A 25,561-nucleotide genomic window follows, 5' to 3' on the forward strand; every position below is an offset into this window, starting at 1 on the left:
GAATTGATAAAAATATTTTAGGTAGGTAGGTAAATCTGTCATCAAAGACAACATAAGAATTATTAAAAAATCTATGAACACTCTTTATTTTCATTTGTTGTCTTTTGACATTTAGTGTCAAAATTATCGTGTCAAGGTGCGGGTGTAAAGTTATCGGCTGTGCAAATGTTTATAAGAAAATGACACGAAAATTAAAGGAAATCGAAGTAATACGGGATGAATTGCTTCATCTTAGTAAATATATGATCGATTCCGGTTTGCAAGTGAACGATTTAAGAAAGTGTTATGGATATACGCCAATTTTCTTAAACACAGCCTCCCCCAGAAACAAACGTAAACATTCGCGTTTGAAAATAACTGGTGCTATTTTTATCGGCGCGCTCGTTTGCCTTTTGGCCAGCACGCACTTATTTAATATAATAATAAGTTATTTACTCGGTATAAGATGTTTTTTACCGAACAACTATTTGGTTTGGGAAGCGACCAGGCCGATATCAGATTGCTCATTTTGTGAAGGTGTCACGAAACCTGTGATCCTTTACAATGCGACAAGGGAAGAGTTCAAGGTTAGTGCAACTTTCTATACTTTTTTTTCAAACGATATATTAGATTTAGAGTATAACTTTCGCTTCTTTGTACTTACATATCCCCACCTGTCAAAACTATATCTCGACATTTTCCCCGGGGCCTTTTTAAAAACTTCACCTCTTTCTTTACTTAATTAATAGTTTAACGTATAATTCGTAATATTTACCTTAAGTTATTGAAATATCGTCACATAATATTGTTATAGTAACACCAAAAACTTTTGTTGTTTTCTTTTCAAATGAAGATAATATCTTTAAATTGAGTGTATTTGGTACCCGTGCCCACCCCTTATTCTATGATTCGTGGGTTCGAATCCCGCGTAATATGTTGAATTGGTGACTCATTAAAAGTATCAATACTACCTTGTGGGGGCCCTGTGTTTGCCATCTAGCGTCATTATTTTAATAATAATATTCATATCTGTTTTTCTTTTGTTTCAGAAATACGCCTATTCCTCGGGACCGATAATAGTGAAGGGCGCAGTAAGCCACTGGAAGGCGATGCAGAAGTTTGACTATGAGATGTTCAAAGACCTGTACGAGCACACTTCTGGAGCATATGAGAGTGTTGACGAAGGATGTCAATTCCTTCATTTCAAATCGGACCTCTTCTCGCTGCGAGAAGTCTTCGCAATGTCCGAAGAGAGGTCCAGAAACGACGAGGGACAAGACCCCTGGTACGTCGGATGGTAAGTCACAATTTTATTCTTTTTAGTAAATTATGCTGCGAATCAAATAATAGTTAACTTTACGTTCATACCATACTTGCTTTCTTCAAAATGCACTTACAAATACATTTAAACTAATATGATATAACTTGTCGGGATCTCAGAATGAACTTTTGAAATGTTTTGAAGAATTATTATCATTAGATTTTTCGGTTGCCACTGTATGTACATCTTTTTTCGATGTTTCGTGCCCGTTGCAGAGGTCATTCTCCAGGAATAATGTCTTGGAAGTGTACTGTTATTGAAACAGCAGTATACTTTAATATTTATTATCTCTTTAGAACGAATGGCTTATGCAACGAGCACAAAAAGGAGCAAAACACACAGTGACACCTCAAAAACCTAATATAACAGACAACCGTGAAAATCTCTAAAAATATTAAAATAATATTCTTTTATATATGAAAACGAACGCAATTATTTTCACAACATTCTTTAATACGTCTATCTAAGTAGAGTCACTTTAAGGCCGTCAATACTTCGATACTTTTCTTTAAATACCGATTATGCATTTTATGCGATTGTTAAATAAATTCCTTGCGGACAAGCATTATTTGATACTTTTTGTCCGATACAATGCCGTTACTAAGTATCCATACTTTTTCTTTCGATATGACGGTCATGTTGCCTAACCCATTCGTTTAGTGTAACTAATAATAAATCATATTGTCAATTTTGAGACTTTCACAGTTGTTTATTATCGTAATAGATTTTTCTTTTTTCACCGCATATTCTTCCTCCTTCTTTCCTCAACGTTTCGGGCTCGTTGCAGAGGCCATTCTCAAGAGCTATTTTCTTGAAAATAACACGCGGTGAAAACCCAAAAATCTATTACGATATTGTTAATTGTGTACATTTCTCTTAACTAATCATTGTCCTTTTGTTATTGTTTCAGGGGAAATTGCCATCCTGATATACTGGCTGCTGTGAGACAGTACTATTCTTATCCAGATTTTCTTCCTGAGGACGCCGAGCTGCCCAATTCTGAGAATATATTTTTTGGATACGAGCAGGGTGCAGTCATGCATGTGAGTACAAAGATTATTAATTTTTTATCACTTACTTTGGTTGCTTAATATCAAAACAGATAATTGAAGCTATTAGTCGGTACTCTCCATTTTAATATTTTTCTTAATTCCAGTTCTATGAGTATTTTTCCATAGTGTGTATATTCATAAGATATCAAATCTAGCTTTGTTTGTTAAAAAGAATTAATTTCAAAGTTGAATGCAAAGTCGTTTATATTCATCAGTTGACATTTTTTTATATTTCGCGACCAACTTTATGATTTTTGTTATTAATTTTAATGACGTTAAGGACATTATATTTCACTATTCGCTTTTTCTAATTGTTTACGTATTTTAAAAATATTCCATTTGCAGTCCCGTGACTTGCATGTTGCGTTTAACAATTTTTTGCGATGATTTTGCTCAAAATGGCGAAATATAGAGGTTACTAACTTTGAACTAATAGCATCAATTGTGGTTTTTTTTATTTTTTTTGACTAGTTAATCTTTTTTTTAGTAAACCGCTCGATAAGTAATTATAACATATTTGAACTAATTAAACATAATTTTTCTTCATCTAGCACAGTGTTTCCCAAACGGGGTTTCGTGTTAATGGTTCAATTAATATAAAAATTATAGTTGATATAATATAAGGTTGAATCCGCATGTTTGTAGACGTTGTATTTTTTATGCAGTTACATCGCATTTCCAAAATGGGTTCAGTGTGGGTTGCTGGATTTTTTAACATTTGAGTTGGACAAAATGATTGATGTATTTTAATCACACTTAAAACTGTGCTAGATGAAGCAGTCCAGATAATTATTTTTGATCCTCATTAGAATGTTTGAGCCACAGATTTCCATTAGCAAACATTTCATGTCATGTTTGTATTTTTATAACTTCAAGTAAATAAACATACTTATACATTTTTTAACACGAAAAATATTTTTATTGTCTTGTATATTGCAATTTCGGATCTGCTTGCATTTTATTACTGCGCCACATTAAAATATTTAAGCGGTTCCGTTATATAGTTTAAAATGTATTAGCGTAAAGTAAATTCACCTGCTAGAATAAGCAATGGGCACGATTCAATATATTAATTTATTTTTTTCTTTGTTTCAGTTGGATTACATCCCTCGGCTGATGTGGCAGGGACAAGTGAAAGGAAACAAAAGCTGGAGTCTTGCGCCGACTCCCGAATGTGACGATAGATGTCAGCCTTTCCAGTTTTACGTCGAACCAGGAGATGCAGGTACGACAAAGACATATATTATAACAATAAATAAACCGTCGGTGTAACTACAGTACCGAAAAAGAACCTTTTTTTTTTTTAAATATTGTGTTTCTGACGTGTAATTGAAATTTCAGAATCGATCAATACTTTTTTGTATTGGCTTAAATCAATATAGGAATAATGGATATAAAGTCCGAGTGTCTTTTCTGAATACATGTTTTCAAAAATCGTTCATTTGCGATATTGCACTTATACCGATGATGTTATGTTAAGCCGGGTACTCATTAGCGAGCCGTAACTGTAACCGTTCCAGATACTGTAACCAACTCTAGGTGCGAAATAATTGTGTATTCGGCTCGCGAACTAATTATTTGGCGGTCATACTGGTTACTGTATCTGCAACAGTTACAGTTACGGCTCGCTAATGAGTACCCGGCATTATATTTTATTTCTCTTGTACTATATTGATTTATGTCTATATATATTATTGCAGTATGTTGTGTAATGAACGAAATTCATCACTTTCAATTGATTTTCACTATTTGTAATTCTGTAAAAGGAGAAAAGTTTAAAATCTCTGTAGACTATTTCTATGTGAAATTTACTATTGTTGATTTGACTAATCCCTTTTCTCGTTTATGCATTATGGTCAATTTAATATAAATTCAACTCTTTTGCCTTTTTCAAACATAATTATTTGGAGTCAGAAGTACACAGTTAAAATTAAAGCCAATCGATCATAAAAACCCGTTTACGAACTACTGACTTAAAGCTCTTATTAATATTATTGTTTTTTCTTTGTTTCAGTTCTCCTGGATACACGTATTTGGTACCACGCCACACATATTCCAGCAGGCCAATTCTCCCTGACTATCCAGTCTGAATACGGCTAGCTCAAAATTTTATTCATTTAACTCCATTGTACGCACCGTACAATACCCCAAGATTCATTCGAAGACACGTCTGTCTACTATTTTGTACATAAACAACAAATGTGTTCATCGATGATTCGCCATTATTTATCTAGGTTTAAGAAACGTTTTTACATTATTTTTGTATGAAAATCTCATTTTTTGCATCACTGTACTAATTGATAAAGCTGTCAGTTTTTAAGCTCTTGTTGTAATTAATATAAACTTGTTTTAGTGCCATAGGTTTAATTTCATTCAAGATTTTATTATTCATTGTTAAAATTTTACATATTTAAGAATCTCATTATGCTCAGTTAACCTGCTCATTTTAAACTCAATAATTTATTTAAATACAGCGAAAGAGCGTATTATAATATTATTTTTTTCTGTAAAAAATTATCCAATGTTTATTAGAATAAATATTTTTTTATCAAGCTATCCAGATTAGATTTATTTCTAATCTGCGTATACGTTTCGATATTATATTAATTATTGCATACAATACAAACAGTAATTAATGCAAAAAATACGGAAGATCTTTTCCGATAAGAATCTAAAATTTTTTTTTAACTTTAGGTAAAACTATCTCACTATCATTGTTAAAATTGTGTACATAATATAATTTTTTTTCATCTATTCTAAGACTGATTTTACCATGGACAGTTTATACATGGCCATACTTCAGAATATCTAATTTAAATAAATGTGTCATATCAAAAACTAGTCAAAAATATTGCCAATTATGTTTTGTTGCGAAAAATTTTTTCGAATGCTTTTCCTAAAAAAAATGCCAATTGAATATTATTATATAGAAAAGTTTTTCGGTGTTTAATGTTATATTATTACATTGGTTTATTTTGATTTTGAATACATATTATGTACAATAAAGTTTTATTAAATTAATTATTATTAATCTTCCATTATTAACAATTTAGGTTTAGTCATCAATTAATTTATTCATCGTACTGTATGCCAAATATGAAAGTAAATAAGAGTTCAAATTGAAAATGATTTTTATTTTACTAAACAATTTTATTAGTCTTGCCAAAAAGTATATCGGTCTTTATTAATTAAAGTAAGCGAGCGTGTGCCTGAAAAACTTTTATTGTTAATCTACTTAAGAGACTTGTAAATTATTTTATATTTATTTATGTGAAACTTACTCTGTTGTAATCTGCACATTTTGATATGGCTTTTAATAAAGTTTTGTGAAAAACCACGTCAATCTTATTATTTCACTACCTCTTCCTCACACAAGGTTAACATACATACCGTACCCAGGTACAAAACGATGGTCAAAAATTAAGAGTTTAGGGTATCTTTGTGAGCAAAATCCAAACAATCTATAGACTTTTCTGGGAAGATAATATCTATGTTATTATAATGCCCCGTCTTTTCTCATCTTAGAGATAGACATGTCTTCAACATATAAAATATATTATTATCGTAAAACAGTAGTCATTTATAGAATTAATATATTTTATATGTTCATGAAATGTTAATTTCTAGGGCGAGAAAAGATAGGGCATAATAATTTTACATACATCTTTCCTGCAAAGTCGACAGGTTATTCAAACGTAACTCTCAAAGATAATACATTCTTAATAATTATATTCTTTTGGATGTCCAAAAAGGATTGATACTTTCCTTTCGATACCGATACCTAAGGACGTCATATCGAAAGAAAGGGTACCAAAGTATCAGTATCAAATGATGCTTGTTAGATACTTCTCTTTCAATATGACGGCCCTGCATCTATTGCAAACCAATCACAACTGGAGACTTGGTAAGTTCTTCCTAGAATGGTCCCAGCACAACTTTGAAGGGTGGCATAGGGCATAATAGTGTTACATACATCTTTCCTGCAAAGTCGACAGATTATTCAAACGTAGCTCCCAAAGATAATACATTCTTAATAATTATATTCTTTTGGATGTCCAAAAAGGATTGATACTTTCCTTTCGATACCGATACCTAAGGACGTCATATCGAAAGAAAGGGTACCAAAGTATCAGTATCAAATGATGCTTGTTAGATACTTCTCTTTCAATATGACGGCCCTGCATCTATTGCAAACCAATCACAACTGGAGACTTAGTAAGTTCTTCCTAGAATGATCCCAGCACAACTTTGAAGGGTGGCATAGGGCATAATAGTGTTACATACATCTTTCCTGCAAAGTCGACAGATTATTCAAACGTAGCTCCCAAAGATAATACATTCTTAATAATTATATTCTTTTGGATGTCCAAAAAGGATTGATACTTTCCTTTCGATACCGATACCTAAGGACGTCATATCGAAAGAAAGGGTACCAAAGTATCAGTATCAAATGATGCTTGTTAGATACTTCTCTTTCAATATGACGGCCCTGCATCTATTGCCAACCAATCACAACTGGAGACTTGGTAAGTTCTTCCTAGGATGGTCCCAGCACAACTTTGAAGGGTGGCATAGGGCATAATAGTGTTACATACATCTTTCCTGCAAAGTCAACAGATTATTCAAACGTAGCTCCCAAAGATAATACATTCTTAATAATTATATTCTTTTGGATGTCCAAAAAGGATTGATACTTTCCTTTCGATACCGATACCTAAGGACGTCATATCGAAAGAAAGGGTACCAAAGTATCAGTATCAAATGATGCTTGTTAGATACTTCTCTTTCAATATGACGGCCCTGCATCTATTGCCAACCAATCACAACTGGAGACTTGGTAAGTTCTTCCTAGGATGGTCCCAGCACAACTTTGAAGGGTGGCATAGGGCATAATAGTGTTACATACATCTTTCCTGCAAAGTCAACAGATTATTCAAACGTAGCTCCCAAAGATAATACATTCTTAATAATTATATTCTTTTGGATGTCCAAAAAGGATTGATACTTTCCTTTCGATACCGATACCTAAGGACCGGTGACGTCCCGTGGGGGTAGGCAGATTGAGCGTCGCTTGGGGGCGGCAGTCACTTGAAGGGCGGCAAATCGAGGAGAATCATTAGGTATATTATATAGAAAGAGGTATCTAAACTTAGTACCTAATAACGAAAATATTCTTCGATTCAAAAAATCAGCTCACTGGTTGGAAATTAAGAATTAAAATTAAAGGTTTAACAGGAATGTACTATTTTCGTCGGTTTCGCGATGTCTAGTTTACTTCTGTTGTCCTTGGACGTCACGTCCTTGATGACCAGCAATGACACGTGCAAATTTGCGAATTATATTTTGAATTATAGGTAGGCACCTACATAGGTACTTACCTAGCTCCCGTGGTTTGAAAGTTGTCAGGTGTATTTTTAAATGTATCTGAAACCGTGGACTCGCAATATTGTTTATTGAAAGTAGAGGTGGCATTTAAATTGGATTTAGTGGTATATATTTTGTTAGTAATGTATCTATACAACACATTTCATAAATATTGGGGTCATGTAAGGCATAAAGCCCACCAAAAAAGCATTCGGTGTGCTCACTACTGAGTAGGCCCCCTCCCACCCGCGCATTACCCTTCACCTATGTAATAAGGGGCTCAAAGAGCACAAAATAATTATTATTATCAGCGTCTCTCATAACAAAGCAATAAAAATATTGTTAAATTTCTCGGGGCTTGTAATTAATATCGGACACGCAATAACGAAACAAAGAGTTCACTGTTCTTAAATAATGGCTTCTCGCCCGTCTTATCGACGACGCTTCGAGGAGCGTGATTTTGCTTGCCGTGTTCAATGAATGGACTACGTTGTATTTTCGTTAATTCGTATCGCCGAGAAGCCAAAAAACGATGACTCATGGGGCAGGCGGGCACAATGCGTCAAGTCCAGTGTGCGCTGGCGTATTTGATTACGTTGTATTTTCGATGATTCACATAGAAAATGCGTGAGCGCCCCGCAAGCGTGCTTTAGTGGACTTTATGCCTAAGGATGATAAAAAACTGTATAAAAATGGGGCGGCATTTTAGCGCTGCATAGGGGCGGCATTTTGTCTAGGGACGTCACTGCTAAGGACGTCATATCGAAAGAAAGGGTACCAAAGTATCAGTATCAAATGATGCTTGTTAGATACTTCTCTTTCAATATGACGGCCCTGCATCTATTGCCAACCAATCACAACTGGAGACTTGGTAAGTTCTTCCTAGGATGGTCCCAGCACAACTTTGAAGGGTGGCATAGGGCATAATAGTGTTACATACATCTTTCCTGCAAAGTCAACAGATTATTCAAACGTAGCTCCCAAAGATAATACATTCTTAATAATTATATTCTTTTGGATGTCCAAAAAGGATTGATACTTTCCTTTCGGTACCGATACCTAAGGACGTCATATCGAAAGAAAGGGTACCAAAGTATCAGTATCAAATGATGCTTGTTAGATACTTCTCTTTCAATATGACGGCCCTGCATCTATTGCCAACCAATCACAACTGGAGACTTGGTAAGTTCTTCCTAGGATGGTCCCAGCACAACTTTGAAGGGTGGCATAGGGCATAATAGTGTTACATACATCTTTCCTGCAAAGTCAACAGATTATTCAAACGTAGCTCCCAAAGATAATACATTCTTAATAATTATATTCTTTTGGATGTCCAAAAAGGATTGATACTTTCCTTTCGGTACCGATACCTAAGGACGTCATATCGAAAGAAAGGGTACCAAAGTATCAGTATCAAATGATGCTTGTTAGATACTTCTCTTTCAATATGACGGCCCTGCATCTATTGCCAACCAATCACAACTGGAGACTTGGTAAGTTCTTCCTAGGATGGTCCCAGCACAACTTTGAAGGGTGGCATAGGGCATAATAGTGTTACATACATCTTTCCTGCAAAGTCGACAGATTATTCAAACGTAGCTCCCAAAGATAATACATTCTTAATAATTATATTCTTTTGGATGTCCAAAAAGGATTGATACTTTCCTTTCGATACCGATACCTAAGGACGTCATATCGAAAGAAAGGGTACCAAAGTATCAGTATCAAATGATGCTTGTTAGATACTTCTCTTTCAATATGACGGCCCTGCATCTATTGCAAACCAATCACAACTGGAGACTTGGTAAGTTCTTCCTAGAATGATCCCAGCACAACTTTGAAGGGTGGCATAGGGCATAATAGTGTTACATACATCTTTCCTGCAAAGTCGACAGATTATTCAAACGTAGCTCCCAAAGATAATACATTCTTAATAATTATATTCTTTTGGATGTCCAAAAAGGATTGATACTTTCCTTTCGATACCGATACCTAAGGACGTCATATCGAAAGAAAGGGTACCAAAGTATCAGTATCAAATGATGCTTGTTAGATACTTCTCTTTCAATATGACGGCCCTGCATCTATTGCCAACCAATCACAACTGGAGACTTGGTAAGTTCTTCCTAGGATGGTCCCAGCACAACTTTGAAGGGTGGCATAGGGCATAATAGTGTTACATACATCTTTCCTGCAAAGTCAACAGATTATTCAAACGTAGCTCCCAAAGATAATACATTCTTAATAATTATATTCTTTTGGATGTCCAAAAAGGATTGATACTTTCCTTTCGGTACCGATACCTAAGGACGTCATATCGAAAGAAAGGGTACCAAAGTATCAGTATCAAATGATGCTTGTTAGATACTTCTCTTTCAATATGACGGCCCTGCATCTATTGCCAACCAATCACAACTGGAGACTTGGTAAGTTCTTCCTAGGATGGTCCCAGCACAACTTTGAAGGGTGGCATAGGGCATAATAGTGTTACATACATCTTTCCTGCAAAGTCAACAGATTATTCAAACGTAGCTCCCAAAGATAATACATTCTTAATAATTATATTCTTTTGGATGTCCAAAAAGGATTGATACTTTCCTTTCGATACCGATACCTAAGGACGTCATATCGAAAGAAAGGGTACCAAAGTATCAGTATCAAATGATGCTTGTTAGATACTTCTCTTTCAATATGACGGCCCTGCATCTATTGCCAACCAATCACAACTGGAGACTTGGTAAGTTCTTCCTAGGATGGTCCCAGCACAACTTTGAAGGGTGGCATAGGGCATAATAGTGTTACATACATCTTTCCTGCAAAGTCAACAGATTATTCAAACGTAGCTCCCAAAGATAATACATTCTTAATAATTATATTCTTTTGGATGTCCAAAAAGGATTGATACTTTCCTTTCGGTACCGATACCTAAGGACGTCATATCGAAAGAAAGGGTACCAAAGTATCAGTATCAAATGATGCTTGTTAGATACTTCTCTTTCAATATGACGGCCCTGCATCTATTGCCAACCAATCACAACTGGAGACTTGGTAAGTTCTTCCTAGGATGGTCCCAGCACAACTTTGAAGGGTGGCATAGGGCATAATAGTGTTACATACATCTTTCCTGCAAAGTCAACAGATTATTCAAACGTAGCTCCCAAAGATAATACATTCTTAATAATTATATTCTTTTGGATGTCCAAAAAGGATTGATACTTTCCTTTCGATACCGATACCTAAGGACGTCATATCGAAAGAAAGGGTACCAAAGTATCAGTATCAAATGATGCTTGTTAGATACTTCTCTTTCAATATGACGGCCCTGCATCTATTGCCAACCAATCACAACTGGAGACTTGGTAAGTTCTTCCTAGGATGGTCCCAGCACAACTTTGAAGGGTGGCATAGGGCATAATAGTGTTACATACATCTTTCCTGCAAAGTCAACAGATTATTCAAACGTAGCTCCCAAAGATAATACATTCTTAATAATTATATTCTTTTGGATGTCCAAAAAGAATTGATACTTTCCTTTCGATACCGATACCTAAGGACGTCATATCGAAAGAAAGGGTACCAAAGTATCAGTATCAAATGATGCTTGTTAGATACTTCTCTTTCAATATGACGGCCCTGCATCTATTGCAAACCAATCACAACTGGAGACTTGGTAAGTTCTTCCTAGAATGGTCCCAACAGAACTTTGAAGGGTGGCGTATTAACTACAGCTATATAGCTTAAATTGGTAGTATTGTATGATGGCAATCCAGCATGCGGGAGGTCTTCAGTTTAAATCAACCTTCTTTGTATCCGAGGTACAGCCTTCATTATTCTATCTAGGTATGTCATATCAAAAGAAAAAGTATTGATATCAGATGATCCTTGCCTGCGTATCAATACTTTTTTGACCTCCCTAATGCTATTCTTTCCCTTTCCTGGAATAGAGATGGGACCGCAACAGTGAATTCGGGTAAGTTTGCACCAATGATAACTTATCTAAATACCTAGTTTTCCTTGTTTTGAATAGTTCAAATATTGAAATTATAGAACTACTAGTTTTTCAATACATTTTGATGTTTTTATTCAATTGCATCGCTTTCCTAAACAATTTGCTTCAATCGATTTACAGATATTCATTGTACACTGCCACTGTTTTTTTTACGTTAGCCAAAAGGTTGAACAGACATCGTTTGTAAAATAGATGAAAATAAAAAAAAACTATTGTTCATTTTTTCATACTTTATTATTTACAAAAAAAAACTACACTTGGATATAAATGAATAATATATTTTCTTACAACTTTTCAGTCACAATTTTCAATGAAGTAACGAAAGAGAAAATAATAAGAAAACCATAGATTCCACAAGCCTTCTTGTATTATAACTTGCACGTTATTTTACACGCCACAAAAATAAAAAGTTGATAATAACCGATGAAAAACAAAATGCCTTACTGATAATAATAATTTAATGTCGAACACGTAAGACCTAATTAATATATTATTTAAAAAATCTAAGCCATCAGTCTTAGTCAAGACTGTTATCGTTTTCATCCATTAAAATTAATTTTAGGAAAGTTTGGACACTTTTGGTAGGGGAAAAAAAATTAAAGATCAAATGTTTTAAAAAATTGAATTATGAGGTGTGTTTTATACATAGGTCTAAATGTCAAATTCTGTATAAAACCTCACTATAATTAATAAACTCGGTACACGGTTTAAATATCAACAACTTGAAATGTAAAATTTCAAATTGCGCTAAGATAAAACATAAAAAAAATTAAATTAACAATGGCATGAAAAATGTGGTGGTTTTTCGGCTTCTTTCATATGTAACAATCTGTCCAAGACAGTAATGTACAATATTAAAAAGTTATGCTTCACTATTTATAATGAGACGTCATTCAACCCGTGGTACAATTTGTGAGCTACGAGAGCTCAATCTATAACCGCCTGGTAAATTGACTGTACGGGTTCAGTATAACGTTTGTTTCCAGCGATGGCGGCTGAAAACAAATGATAGACGAGGTATCACTTTGGGAATATTTATCGGTATTGAACTTTCCCTACAATAATACAAGTCGGTGCAAAGAAATTCATTAACATTTTTATATGTATGTATTTCTATCACAAAAATTTACATATAGGTAATTAATGTATACCTACCTAAACTTTAATAAAAAATATACATTGATTTCAATCGGTTAAAAACTCATTGGTACATAATTTTAAATAATTATGGATGGCTACAAAAACGTATTTGTAACTTCATAAATAAATTTAAAAAAAAAAAAAAAACACTTTTAGTGAAGGAAATAATAAAAAATTTAGAAAAAGCAGATAATTTTGGCATGACATCTTACTCAATCACGAAATGATTAAAGTACTTGACATATTTTTATGAAAACATGTCAAAAAAAATTAATTCATTTCACTTAAATGCAATGCGTTAAATTAATCTATGATATAAAATCTTTTACAACATCAACAAAATTATAATTATAGAGATGGATCGATCGATTGTAATGCGTTGCCGCTCTTCGAGAACAAAATAATTGAGATGACGGTTCACTTCAGCCGCCGCGACATAATACGTACACTCTGAAACCTCAGCAGTTTAATATAATATAATACGTAAGACTTATCTAATTACGAGATAACAACTAAACTTTAAGTCAATATTTAGTTGTTTCAGTGACGACAGATGTCAGTGTAAAATAGAGTAAATTTAAAAATATCACTATGATTATTTGTGTATAAATAACGAGATGTACTTACGCTTCTCACTTTTACAAATAGACACCGATACAAACAATCATCGTCTTATAGTTTGCCGTTATCTTTAGCACAGGGAGTCTGAATAAAAAATATCCAGAAGATAGGCATAATTAAAATTCATCGATTTTACATAATAAGAAAAACAAAATGAAACAGGAGACGCATGCGGTAGTATGACAGGGGGCTCTTAAAACAGCTGCCACTTTCCGAGGACCGCGTCTTTGATGGCTTCGATGTACTGCGCGGGGACCCAGTATACCCAGTACTTGGAGGCGTCCGTAGGGCCCAGTTGTAAAGCCTGCAAAACAATGGATTAATTGAGAACCTGAGAAATAAAATGATCCAAGTGCATAGCCAACCGAGCTGAGTAAATTGACTTCAGTTAAATATGGGGTAGTAAATTTTACATAACTCTTTTCAACATTCTCTAAATGACACATGGTTCTGAAAAGATACCTTCATTATTCCTATACCAAAAAGGGATACCTATTAAAATATCTTTATGTTTGGAAAGTAAATGCTTGAAAGGGTAAAAATCAGGTCAAAACCATTAAAATTATATATGTTGCTACACAGATATCTATGTGGCAGTGGCGAAGACTCCATACTAGGCCATCATTTAAAGCCCATCTTAACCAAATGCTTACGGGCCTCAGAAAATTGTGTTTTTGCTAATTGCTTTTCAAATGCAAATTAACACGTTAATTAAAAAATTAATTAAAAGAGCCCATAAACATTGGGTTAAGAAAAATGTTTTTTAATTGGCTATTAACATATTTAAATACTTCATTATACTATAAGAAGTATGGATGCTAAACCAACACATGTCACGGAGACTTGAAGCTTTCGAGATGTGGCTGTATAGACACGAAAATTCACGAAATAAAAGTCCCTTGAACATTATTTTCATATAAAACCATACCTTTAATTCGAATTTCGTAATTCGAAATTATTTCAGAGTCCTGATATAAAAATATTCAATAAATAGTAATAAAGTACTCTATTTCATGAGCCAGTCATTGAAAATGGTGACAGACTTTTCTTAAAACATCATAAATTACTTATTTTAAGAAGGTAATAAAAATAATCCTGACATTTTATGACACATCAACACACACGGAACCGAAAATGTGGTAGGCACATCTATGATTGTAAACGATATTAATTCAAAATTTTAACATTTTTTCCCTCATACATTTCATAATTCGTAATTCGATTTTCGGTCCCGTGGAATTCGTATTAACGAGGTTTTACTGTACATATTTTTAATAATATATTACCAGTACTCCATTAATCCTCCGCACCTAAATCACAATTATTATAACAGACCAAAGGCACAATATGGCTTGCCTATCATCTTAGGAATAAGGAATACTTACCATGATATGGTATTGTTCGTGTTCTTTGATAGGTTCCGAAGTTATTCCTGAAAGAAAAATACGCACTATGAGTTGTGTTTTACTAATTTTCCCATATAACACTTAAAACTAATATAACATACAACATATAAATATACAGGATATAATTAAAAAAAAAAATTAATAGAAATAAACAATTGCATTGTCTTACCGCGAATTGACGTTAGCGCCAATTTGTCAGTTCTATCTTTTGTGCCGAGCCAGAGTTCGTCTTGTTCTACTTTGAAGGTGAGTCGTACCTTCCCGCCATACTTGTTCAGCATTCCGCTCAGTGGAACGGGTGGCAGGGGTTCCTGAAAACATTAACAATCACATCTAACTTACTTGTACACGTATTCTATCAATTTAGCCGGATTAACAACATGCATTATTATCAGACTTGACTCCGGGGTTAAATTATCTAATAAATCAACAGCTACCTATGAAAAATAAACCTAGTAAGTCAAAAGCTTTACAATATAATTAGATACGCAATATATATCAGTCGACAAGTCTTTTTATGGTGCCTCTCATGTCAACTTGATTGTCCAACAGAAAGTCCTCCAGAGAATGCAGAGTAGAAGTCTTTAAAATAATATGCTTTTTTGTAAAAGATAACTCTTGTAACATATTAGTTGCTGAATGATCAAAAATGAATCTTAAAACTTATTTTTTGTACATACATAATATCAACAAATCAATTTTTTTTCATGCTGGAACAAAATATTTATTGGAATGCTTTGAGTGCAAGCATAAAGTTTTAAAAACATGTTTCGTAATTCTACAATAAATTGGAATCCAACGTGCAAATTAATGCTAACGTCAAGTATCGCCACTACCAAAAATAGGTGAGGCCTTGCGATTCCTTACCATTTCTATACCCAATATCAAATAGTCCAGAATATTACAATAATTTATGTATTATGAAGATAATTTTAAAATGAATCATACAACAAAATAGCTATATCAATTAATTGTTAAAGATTATCGTGTTATAATAATTAGTAAGTATAATAACAGACAAGTTGAAATTTCAATGCAATATTTTGTTTTCGATGAGTTACGAAGTAACCTCTGATTGTTGAATAAAAAATATTATTAATTTGACTTAATGCTTCTTTGTATCCAATTACTGAGAAGTCAATTTGCTATATAAAATATAGATGATAGTGTGACATAAGAAAATAAAATCTTTCAATGGAGTATAATAATTATAATTATAGTAATGAAATAGCTACTAACTTTTTTCCCTTTGATTCCGGCCATGACATCGGGAGGGATGCCTTTATCTAAGACCTTCCGGTGAATTTTTTGTTCACACAGCGGCTCTTTGGTGCTACTTGACGCTGCAATTTTTTCTTCTGTCAGTAGTTGCTGTTGAAAAAATTAAATAATAATAAATTCCAATCCAGATGAAAACACTCACCTCATACTTAATGGTTTCGTTTCCCTAGTTTTAAGTAACATCAAACTTTCATTTTATTTTTCATTTTCAATTAACTTCATTCCAATTGTGTATAAGTATGGGTACGGCAAAAGTGATTTCCAGTTGTATTGGCATTCGAGCATTGAAACATGCATTGTAGCGAACAATGCCAATACACATGTGAATATATCGTGCCACTGTACAATGATTTGGTTACATGTAAATTGTACGTAAAACATTTCACCGTGGAACAGTTCGCCGTGAGCTTTCTATCGGAAAGAGATGACCGTATACTATACGGTCTCCAATTTTATTAGATTCAATATGAACATTAATTCAATTTTCATAGCTGATTTTGCCAAAATTCATGAATTCAAGAATGAAAACCTAACCTAACCTAACAAATAATCCAGTATATCAGCTATTTTCAAAATTTGTGTGCTGCTGGCTTCCTGTAAAGTGTAAACCGACAAGAACCGTGTTTTATTTAGGCATGAATTTTATGTCAGTACCTACCCAAAGAGGTTGAGCTGTCTTTAATATACGGCCAAATAATTCCAATACAACATTTCACGATGAAGTGTGATACGGCGAACTGCATACGTATAAATTTCCGAACATGCAATGATTTACCTTTATTTACAATGGAAAGTTAGTATTGTATAGATAGATTCACCCCTACATCATTGCCATACAACACTACGCCATACCTCTAACTCGGAGATTAGCTCTGCAAAGCAGTGGAAAAACATCATGAATGGCCCCCCGCTTGCATGAACATTAGGTCAATACAAATATGTGTACACTGGGTTGCATCGGACTTTGAACTTGATACAACCCTCCATAAGTTCTTGATAAATTCTGACTAAAATGTACTTTTCTTTGATACAATAATGTCACATTCTGGAAATCGTGTCCCATGGCGTCTCGAGTGGCATTTGGTTGATTTAGGTATGCCATTCTTATACTCAATACCATGTAAAATATCTAGGCTGTAAAAAAATAATTTCGAAAAACTCTACATGCAAAATTATAGTATTTTACATTTTTCGCGAAATCAAAATTATAGTATTGTACTATAATTATAGTACGGTTGGCATCACTGAGTAGCAGTGAAATAAACCAGAAACTTCCAGGCATGAAAAAATTACAAAGAAGTCTTATAACCACACTGGGAAATAAACCCATAGCCCCTGGTATGAGAAGTAAATATCTTACAAATTGGAGGGTTGTCAGTTGAAGATTCCAATGGATTGGGTAAATAGCTAAAACTATTCATTATAAAAAGTAATTTACTTTTAATATACCATTGTGTTCCAACACAAAAACTAAACATTTCTTTCATCATAGATGTGCCCGTCTACAAGTAATCCAGTGAATGGTACATGGATAGTTGATGTATGATAATTTACAGAAAAGACACCATCGCATCTAATCTATACACAAGACTGCTTTCGGCCGCTACGGCAGCTATCTAGGGTAGGTTTGTATCGAAGTATTAGAACTAATTGTAACAATTACAATAGGTTAGCCGTCTGAACAGCCAAAACTGTATATCTCGGTCTAAAACTTACCACAGCAAAAGAGGTGCTGTAAAAACATAGCACTTATTGTAACAATTACAACTAACTTATTGTAATTGTTACAATAAGTGCAAATACTTTGATACAAACCTGACCTAGATGGCTGCCGTAGTGGCCGAAAGCAGTCTTGTGTATATAATAGATGCGCAAGTACAAGTTATGTTTGTTTACCAAACCCTTCTCTTTAGACACATAAAGGGCAAATTTAATACATACCCGAGGAATACATGGATGGTGTTAAGATTACGATAGGAAAAAATAGTGCATTCTGTTCAAAGAAATGATAAAACAAAAGTGGTTTTCATAAATCGATTAACCAAGAATAATAAACTGACACCATACAATGAGAGTAATGACAGAAATGGATGAAGACCTGTGGTAATTTATCACCATTACCTATTGAAGAAGGAGTAGTATGGAATTCAACTCAATATAATATATCCGGTATGGATATCCGGCATATTGGTTATCAGATGTCGGTAATAATTCCGGTAATTGTTTCCTATCTGCTGTGCACTAAATAGTGATAGAATGCTGAACTCAATCCAGCCTAATGCTTCAAATACACTCTATGACGATCGGTCATATATATGTCGAAAAACCCGTTTCTTATGTTGGCATCCTGTGTCACAGGGTCTCACAGAGTGTAAATACGATGTCATAGCTCTCATACAATATGTATTTATAATAAATAGCGATCATTAAGGCCGTTCCTAAGCCTGGGAAAGATGCTATGGACACAAAATCGTACAGGCCTATCGGCCTCCTTCCCGTTTTCGGAAAAGTGCTAGAAAAACTAGCAATTCAGAGAGTGCACTGGCATCTTACAAAAAACAACAAATTGAGCACTAAACAGTTTGGCTTTACCCCTCAAACATCAACAGAACACGCACTAAACAAAGCCGTACACATAATCTCAACGCATCTCGAATTGAAAGAATCACTCATAGCAATTTCCCTAGACATTCAAGGTGCATTTGATAACGCATGGTGGCCACACATAAAAAACGCCCTTGCAATCAAGTCAACACCGCCTAACTTGTACAAACTGTTTTGCAGTTATCTACAAGATAGGGAAGTAAAACTAAAGTATGCCGACGAAGAAATAAAACAAGACCAAACCCAAGGTTGCATCCAAGGCTCAACTTGTGGCCCAACACTATGGAATATCGCCTTAGACAGTCTATTAATAATACTCTTACCCCACAATACACACATACAAGCCTTTGCTGACGATGTGTTAATATTGATAGCAGCAAAAGACACCGACCAACTGGAATTAAAAACCAATAGCGTGCTTCAAAAAGTAAACTCATGGGGTGAAGACGTAAAACTAACCTTCTCAGATATTAAGACAAATATAATGTTTATCAACAAAAGGAAAATACGAACACCAGAAATCCAGTGGAAAGGAAAACCGAAAGAGTTGGTCGATTCCTTTAAAATTCTTGGCATAATACTAGACAGGCACATCAATTGGGCGAAACACGTCGACTATATATGTAAGAAAGCAGCTCAAATGGGAAAATTCTTTTTAAAAACAGCAAGAGCCACTTGGGGGGCGTCTCCTGAAGTTTTAAAAATTATATATCATGGAGCTGTGGAGCCAACCTTAACTTACGCGGCATCGGTCTGGAATAAAGCAACTCACAGAAAGTCGATCCAAAAAAGACTGAATTCCGCGCAAAGACCTTTCGCAATATCAATTTGCAAGGGATATCGCACAATATCGCTAACGTCAGCACAAGCCCTGGCAGGAATAGCGCCAATAGATATAAAAATACAAGAACTTACAGGAATATACCAAGTTAAAACAAGCCACATACTTCCCCGACACTTACCTACAGACAGAACATACGAAAACAAAATACACTACACACAACTTCCACATCCTGGTAACAGACATCTAGAAAATATAGAACACATAGGAACAGTTGACGAAGACACTAAAACAAAATACCACATCACAGGATTGGAGATCTACACAGATGGCAGTCTAATCGATAACAAAGTAGGGGCAGCTTTTGTAGCCTACGAAAATGGAACATTAATAACCCCCCGAAAATTTAAGCTCGAAAGCTACTGCACTGTTTTCCAAGCAGAAATATTTGCTATCAGAGAATCTCTCGAGTGGACACTCAAAAGATTAAAGGTCCACAGACACGACTATGTAAACATATTCTCAGATAGCCAATCCAGTCTGGTAGCTCTCCAAAACCCATCATCGACACACCCTCTTGTAAGAGACATTTTAACACTGTCAACACAGCTTCGAATGATAGGAACAAACCCCAGATTCTTCTGGATAAGAAGTCACATAGGGATAGCCGAAAACGAGGAAGCTGATAAATACGCTAAACAAGCCACAACAGACAAAAGACCTTTAACCTATACACACTTCCCTCTGAGTTACGCAAAACAAAAACTAAACGAAGATACCATAGAGCTATGGAACCACAGATACACAACATCCGCCACAGGATCAATAACGCAGAAATTTATTCCAAACATAAACTGTGCCATCACTCTTGCCAGGAACTTAAAAATATCACACGAACTCACACAGATACTAACAGGCCACGGATCGGTGCGAGCTTATTTAAAAAGATTTAAATCGAAGGATGACCACTGTTGTCCATGTGACGGCAACACATCTCAAACTGTGTGGCATGTCATCAACGACTGCCCTATACTAGAAAGGGAGCGATGGACTCTCAGGACTCGATGTAGACAACATAATCACGAAATTGACCTCCAAAAGCCTCACGAAGCACTAAGCAATAGAACAACACAAGAACACTACACAAAATATTTAATCCTGGCCATAAAGAAAATTAAAGATATAAATGGAGGCACCTAATTAGCCCCACATCAATGCAACTAACCCACCCAACCACCTTGTACGAAAAAGCAAGGGTATGGTTATTATTAAAAAAAAAAAAAAAAAAAACCAATATGGCACAAAATTAAGAACATAAAGAAAATACAGTAGGAATGGAGTACAGTTAATAAAATATAGTGATTAACTTCATTGTCATTACATGATTGCGTGACAAAGAAGATATTACACAATACCAACAAGCCCTAATTCATGAATTTCAGTTGCAGTGTAGTGGGGATATTACGCTACGTCTTACGTAGGCGAAGTCGATGCGAACGCGATTGCGACGCGGTTTGAAGCGATATAAAGCGAAACATGCAAAGCGGCAACGTTGTCCTACGTGGCTTGTCACTAGTCGGCATCGCACATTCATCATGCGCGGATGCAATGGTTTTTTTATTTGAAAACTCATATTTTAAATACAAAATGAGTATATGTCACACGCCGCGTTCATTCGCGCAAAAATATCAAACCAACTGATCGCGTCGCTGAAGCCACGTGGCGCTTCGCATCGTTCGCCGGGCGTAATCTGCACTTAGGCCACTCCATGTTTTTGATATTTCCGTGCCGCGCCGTGTCGCATTCGCATCGACTTCGCCCACGTAAGATGCAGGGTTACTTAACAAAGATATCAACTTAGTAACCCAGTCTACTGCTGAAGTGGTCAACGAATATGATTATCCTAGGTCAGTGGTCGGCAAACCACGGCTCGCGAGCCACACGTGGCTCTTTGGCCCCTTGAGTGTGGCTCTTCCACAAATGATGGACTAAAACAGTGAAAGATAAAAGAGTCAAAATGTCTTATCGTCAAATCGAAGATCTTAAATTGGTTTCAGCTTTATTTATAGTATTCGACGAGTTTCGTGACATAAATGATACAGGATAAATTTGTACAATTTATTTTACCTACAGGTAATAATGAAGAACTTTTAGGATTATTGCCACTCAAAGGTCAAATACGTGGAGAGGATATTGCAAATGCTGTAATTGAGTGCATGGAAAAACATCATATTCCACTCGATAAAATTGTGCCAATTTCAACAGATAGGGCGAAAAGTATGACCAGTGTAGGAAAAGGGTTTGTTACTATTTTGAAAGAAAAAAATAAGCACATTGCATTATTCGTCAAAAAACGCTTTGTGCGCAGACATTTCCAAAAGAAATTTGCAAAGTTAGCTCGTAATCATCGCCAATTTTTTTTTAGTTAGTTTAGTACGCAGATCTTCTGCTGCATAACAGGGTACGTTGGTTATCAAGAAGAAATGTTTAAAAACGTTTCGCTTCCTTATTAACAGAAATTAAAGCATTTCTCCTTGAGAATGTTGTTCACTATCCAGAAATAGGTAACGGACAATCAGTTGATCCAAAAATTTTATTTCATGGTAGACGTTACGTCTCATCTAAATCAGCTTAATCGTAAACTGCAGGGGGAAAGAAACACATTTTTTTCGATGTTAGAAGAAGTTATTTCATTCAAAAACAAATTATCCCTTTTTGCTTAAGATTTCGAAAGAGAATCTTCGATTCACTTTCAATGCCTGCTGAAACATCGCTACGAAAATAATTCTGATATTGACATTTGCTATTTTAAAACAACAATTTAAAAAATGAGGGAAGCTCTTCTCAACAGGTTTTAGGAATTCAGAAACAGCAAAGTGACGTTAGTCTTTGTTAAAAAAACCTCTTAATGCTACGCTAACAGAATTAATTTTTTCTCCCTTTATTCTTGACATTAGCAACTTTGAAATTTTGATATGCAATTGCTGGATTTAAAAAATTAAGAATTATGGAGCTCTAAATTTCAACGTCTCTGTGCTGTTATGGACATATTGGAGAAAAACAAACATGAATATGGTTCATAGCACAAGTAGTCTACTTTAAAAGACCTGGAGAAGGAAGACATGATGATTTTTAACACCTGGAATAGTACCTATTCCTGACTCATAATATGATCAATTGAAAAAACTAGCGTTTGCTGTTCTTTCCCTTTCCGATTCTACATATTCATGCGAACAATCTTTTGCAAGCAAGAACCTTATCAAGTAAGAGTAAATTCAGAAGTCGTCTTATTCATGAAAACCTGGAATCGTGCCTAAAATTAAGAACAACAACATGCAATCCTGACTTACGCAAACTTTTCAAGGAGATGGAAGGGAATTGTTAATTTAAAGAGAATAATTGATGTAATTTATATCGCTATAGACTTTTATATACTTTATTGATTTATTTTATGGATCAATTTAATATCATTATTAAGTAAGACATCAAGTTTTTTTCAGTGTACCTACCTATAGTTTAATTAAGACTTAAAACTTTAAAAATTTTATTAAGTTAATAATCAGTGTACCTACATCTATAGTTTAAGTTTAAGAAATTTGGCTCTTCAAAGAAATCGCAATCGTTGTACTCGTGATATTTGGCTCTCTTGACTTATGAGTTTGCCGAACACTGTCCTAGGTCAAAAATCTCCGATAAACTTGGATGCGAGGCTGATATCAAAAGGAGAATAACGATGGTATAAAATGAAATCGAAACTGCAATCAATTTAGAATACTAAAAAACACAACCATAGCATCTAAAATGCGTATAGTAATAGCAGAGTCTTCTCAACTTAGTAAGTATGCCTTCAAGATTTGGATGATTAATGCAAGAGAAAGACATGATAATATGTTAGACACATTTGATATAATATAATGCTGGAGGCGGCTGCTGAAAATCTCGTGGACGACCAAATGGATAAGCGAATCAGCCGTCAGCGATTTCCAGATTCGAAACATACTCTCCTCGGTTGGGCTATACCATACTCCCCAATTTTTCAGCCTAAGAGTATGACAACCTGGAAAAACTTATGGTATTTGGTCAGGTAGGACGAGGAATAGTTCTTTCCAAATGGACAGACCAAATCAAGAATGCCATGCGTTGTTTACTGACAGGCCTGATGTGTCAAGAAGAGTTAAAAGCAAATCATGCAGCCGAATCATCCAAGCCATGACCGTCAGACAAAGGTAGGATTTTTGATAACTATGGGTTTTAAATTTTGTTTTATTTATAAGAAAATTTACTTGTTTGCAGTTTGTAACGGCCAGAATGTCGTTCATCTTTGAGCCCACAGCCATCACTTTTCCACCTTTCACAACACCAGCTTTTCGCAATGTCATTTCGTCTTTCGCCATCCCTTTGATAAGCAGCTTCTGAGCATTTTGGGCCACTCCAATGATGTTCTCCAGGTGAATTTTCAATTCCTTGATCGTCTGATCCCATCCAAAAACGATATCGTATTTGTTTTTATTGAAGATAACTTTAAATTCCACTTGTTCGACCTGGCTAATGTCTTTTTTGTCGATCATCGGGTCATCGCTAATGGTTTCTTTGTTTGCAACCACTTTTGTAATATCACTTTCCGTCACTGCATCGGTCGGTTTGATTGGGTTTTCCGTAATTTGGGGCGACTTCGGTGAAGAAGAATTCGGATCACAGTTTTCCGACGTATCGGGCACCGAAATATGAGAAGTCATGGTTCAATCTATTTTTTTATGGTTAAATTAACCATACAGAAAGACGGCAATATTATAATTCGAGTACGTAAGATAAATTATGTAGAATATGAATTAAAAAAGCTAGGTATGAAATGTGCGATAGTAATGACACACAACTAGTGAGAATAATATTAAAATATAACCGAGACGATGACAATAATATTTACGTCAATTTTCATGTGTCAGTTGTTTGAAACTTTCTTAGTGTTGGCACAACTGCTGCTGCAATATTTTTTTAAATAAACATAATTCAGATTTAAGACAAGACTAATCATAAGACAGACCTTTGGGAGAATAAAATATAATAATTAATATTTATTTTAATTAAACCAAGGAATATCGTGAATATTATATGAATGAAAACAATATGATTTATTTTTTGCTAAAAAAATTGTAGGTAGGTAGGTAGGTAAGTCAGGTACAGCCGTTGTAGAATTTAATTATTTTACTAAGTAGTTGAAATCTATACTATAATTTCGAAAATATATTTGGATGTTACTACGTCGTATCGGTTTTTCTTTATACAAATCCACACGCGCAGTCGGATTTCGACAAAATTTGGAGAGTAAACGAAGACCGACGAGCCGGAGTGCGTGGCGCAGGGTCTCGAATTCCATATTTAAGCCGTTGCACCCCGGGGACAGTTTTAGGGTTTTTACGGAAAATTCCGCCGCGTACAGGGCCTTGAAACGCGGAATTTAGTGCTGCAACCTCCTTTTTTTTTATTAAAAAATGTCGCTAGAATGTGTACATTTAAAAAATATTGGCGTTTATTTCAGCTCGATCGGAGGTCAAATGGCAAAGTTAGATGCAAATAATTGTGTTATTAGAATCAGTATTCGGCAGGGAGCCAACCGAGCCGGCGCGGCGCGAGCGACGCAACGCTGCCACATTTGATCGGAATGCTTCACTCACGGACAATTATTATTGTAATATGTAGCGACATCAAGAGTGGGGAGTAGTAAAAATCTATATATTTTGGCACCAAATTTTAATGGATAAGCTACAAATATTGTATATCGAAGAGCCCTGGTACGATGGATTTAATATTTATTTTAAGGAAAATAATAAATTGAATATGTACTACTTTTTAAGATATTTAAATGCAATACATGTACAAAATATACTTATGTTAAAAATAAAAATCTCTAATATTTTTTTTTTTAAACCAATCCTTTGCACTCTACGTAATAAATTTAGAATTTTTATTTTCAAATATTAAATCATTCCACTCCTGGGCAGCGCC

General features: G+C 34.8%; 2 protein-coding genes across 2 annotated transcripts; one reads left to right on the top strand and one right to left on the bottom strand.

The window, feature by feature from the left end:
• Positions 1-113: 113 nt before the first annotated feature.
• Positions 114-5,688, top strand: LOC147063594 (uncharacterized). The gene is made up of 5 exons (XM_085959512.1): positions 114-566; positions 1,029-1,276; positions 2,211-2,343; positions 3,448-3,577; positions 4,367-5,688. The coding sequence occupies exons 1-5, from the start codon at positions 180-182 to the stop codon at positions 4,450-4,452; spliced, it is 984 nt and encodes a 327-aa protein (XP_085815638.1). The 5' UTR covers positions 114-179; the 3' UTR covers positions 4,453-5,688.
• Positions 5,689-11,950: 6,262 nt separating this feature from the next.
• LOC147063595 (ubiquitin domain-containing protein UBFD1-like) lies at positions 11,951-24,496 on the bottom strand. Its single transcript, XM_085959614.1, has 5 exons — positions 23,842-24,496; positions 16,132-16,263; positions 15,062-15,203; positions 14,872-14,918; positions 11,951-13,790 (listed from the first exon to the last, which is right to left on the bottom strand). Exons 1-5 carry the CDS (start codon positions 24,292-24,294, stop codon positions 13,680-13,682), a joined length of 885 nt encoding a protein of 294 aa, XP_085815740.1. The 5' UTR covers positions 24,295-24,496; the 3' UTR covers positions 11,951-13,679.
• Between the last annotated feature and the right edge of the window lie 1,065 nt (positions 24,497-25,561).

This window comes from Rhyacophila brunnea, unplaced genomic scaffold, assembly GCF_057557595.1.
Source record: "Rhyacophila brunnea isolate RB1 unplaced genomic scaffold, BYU_Rbru_1.0 scaffold_9, whole genome shotgun sequence".
Lineage (NCBI taxonomy): Eukaryota > Metazoa > Arthropoda > Insecta > Trichoptera > Rhyacophilidae > Rhyacophila > Rhyacophila brunnea.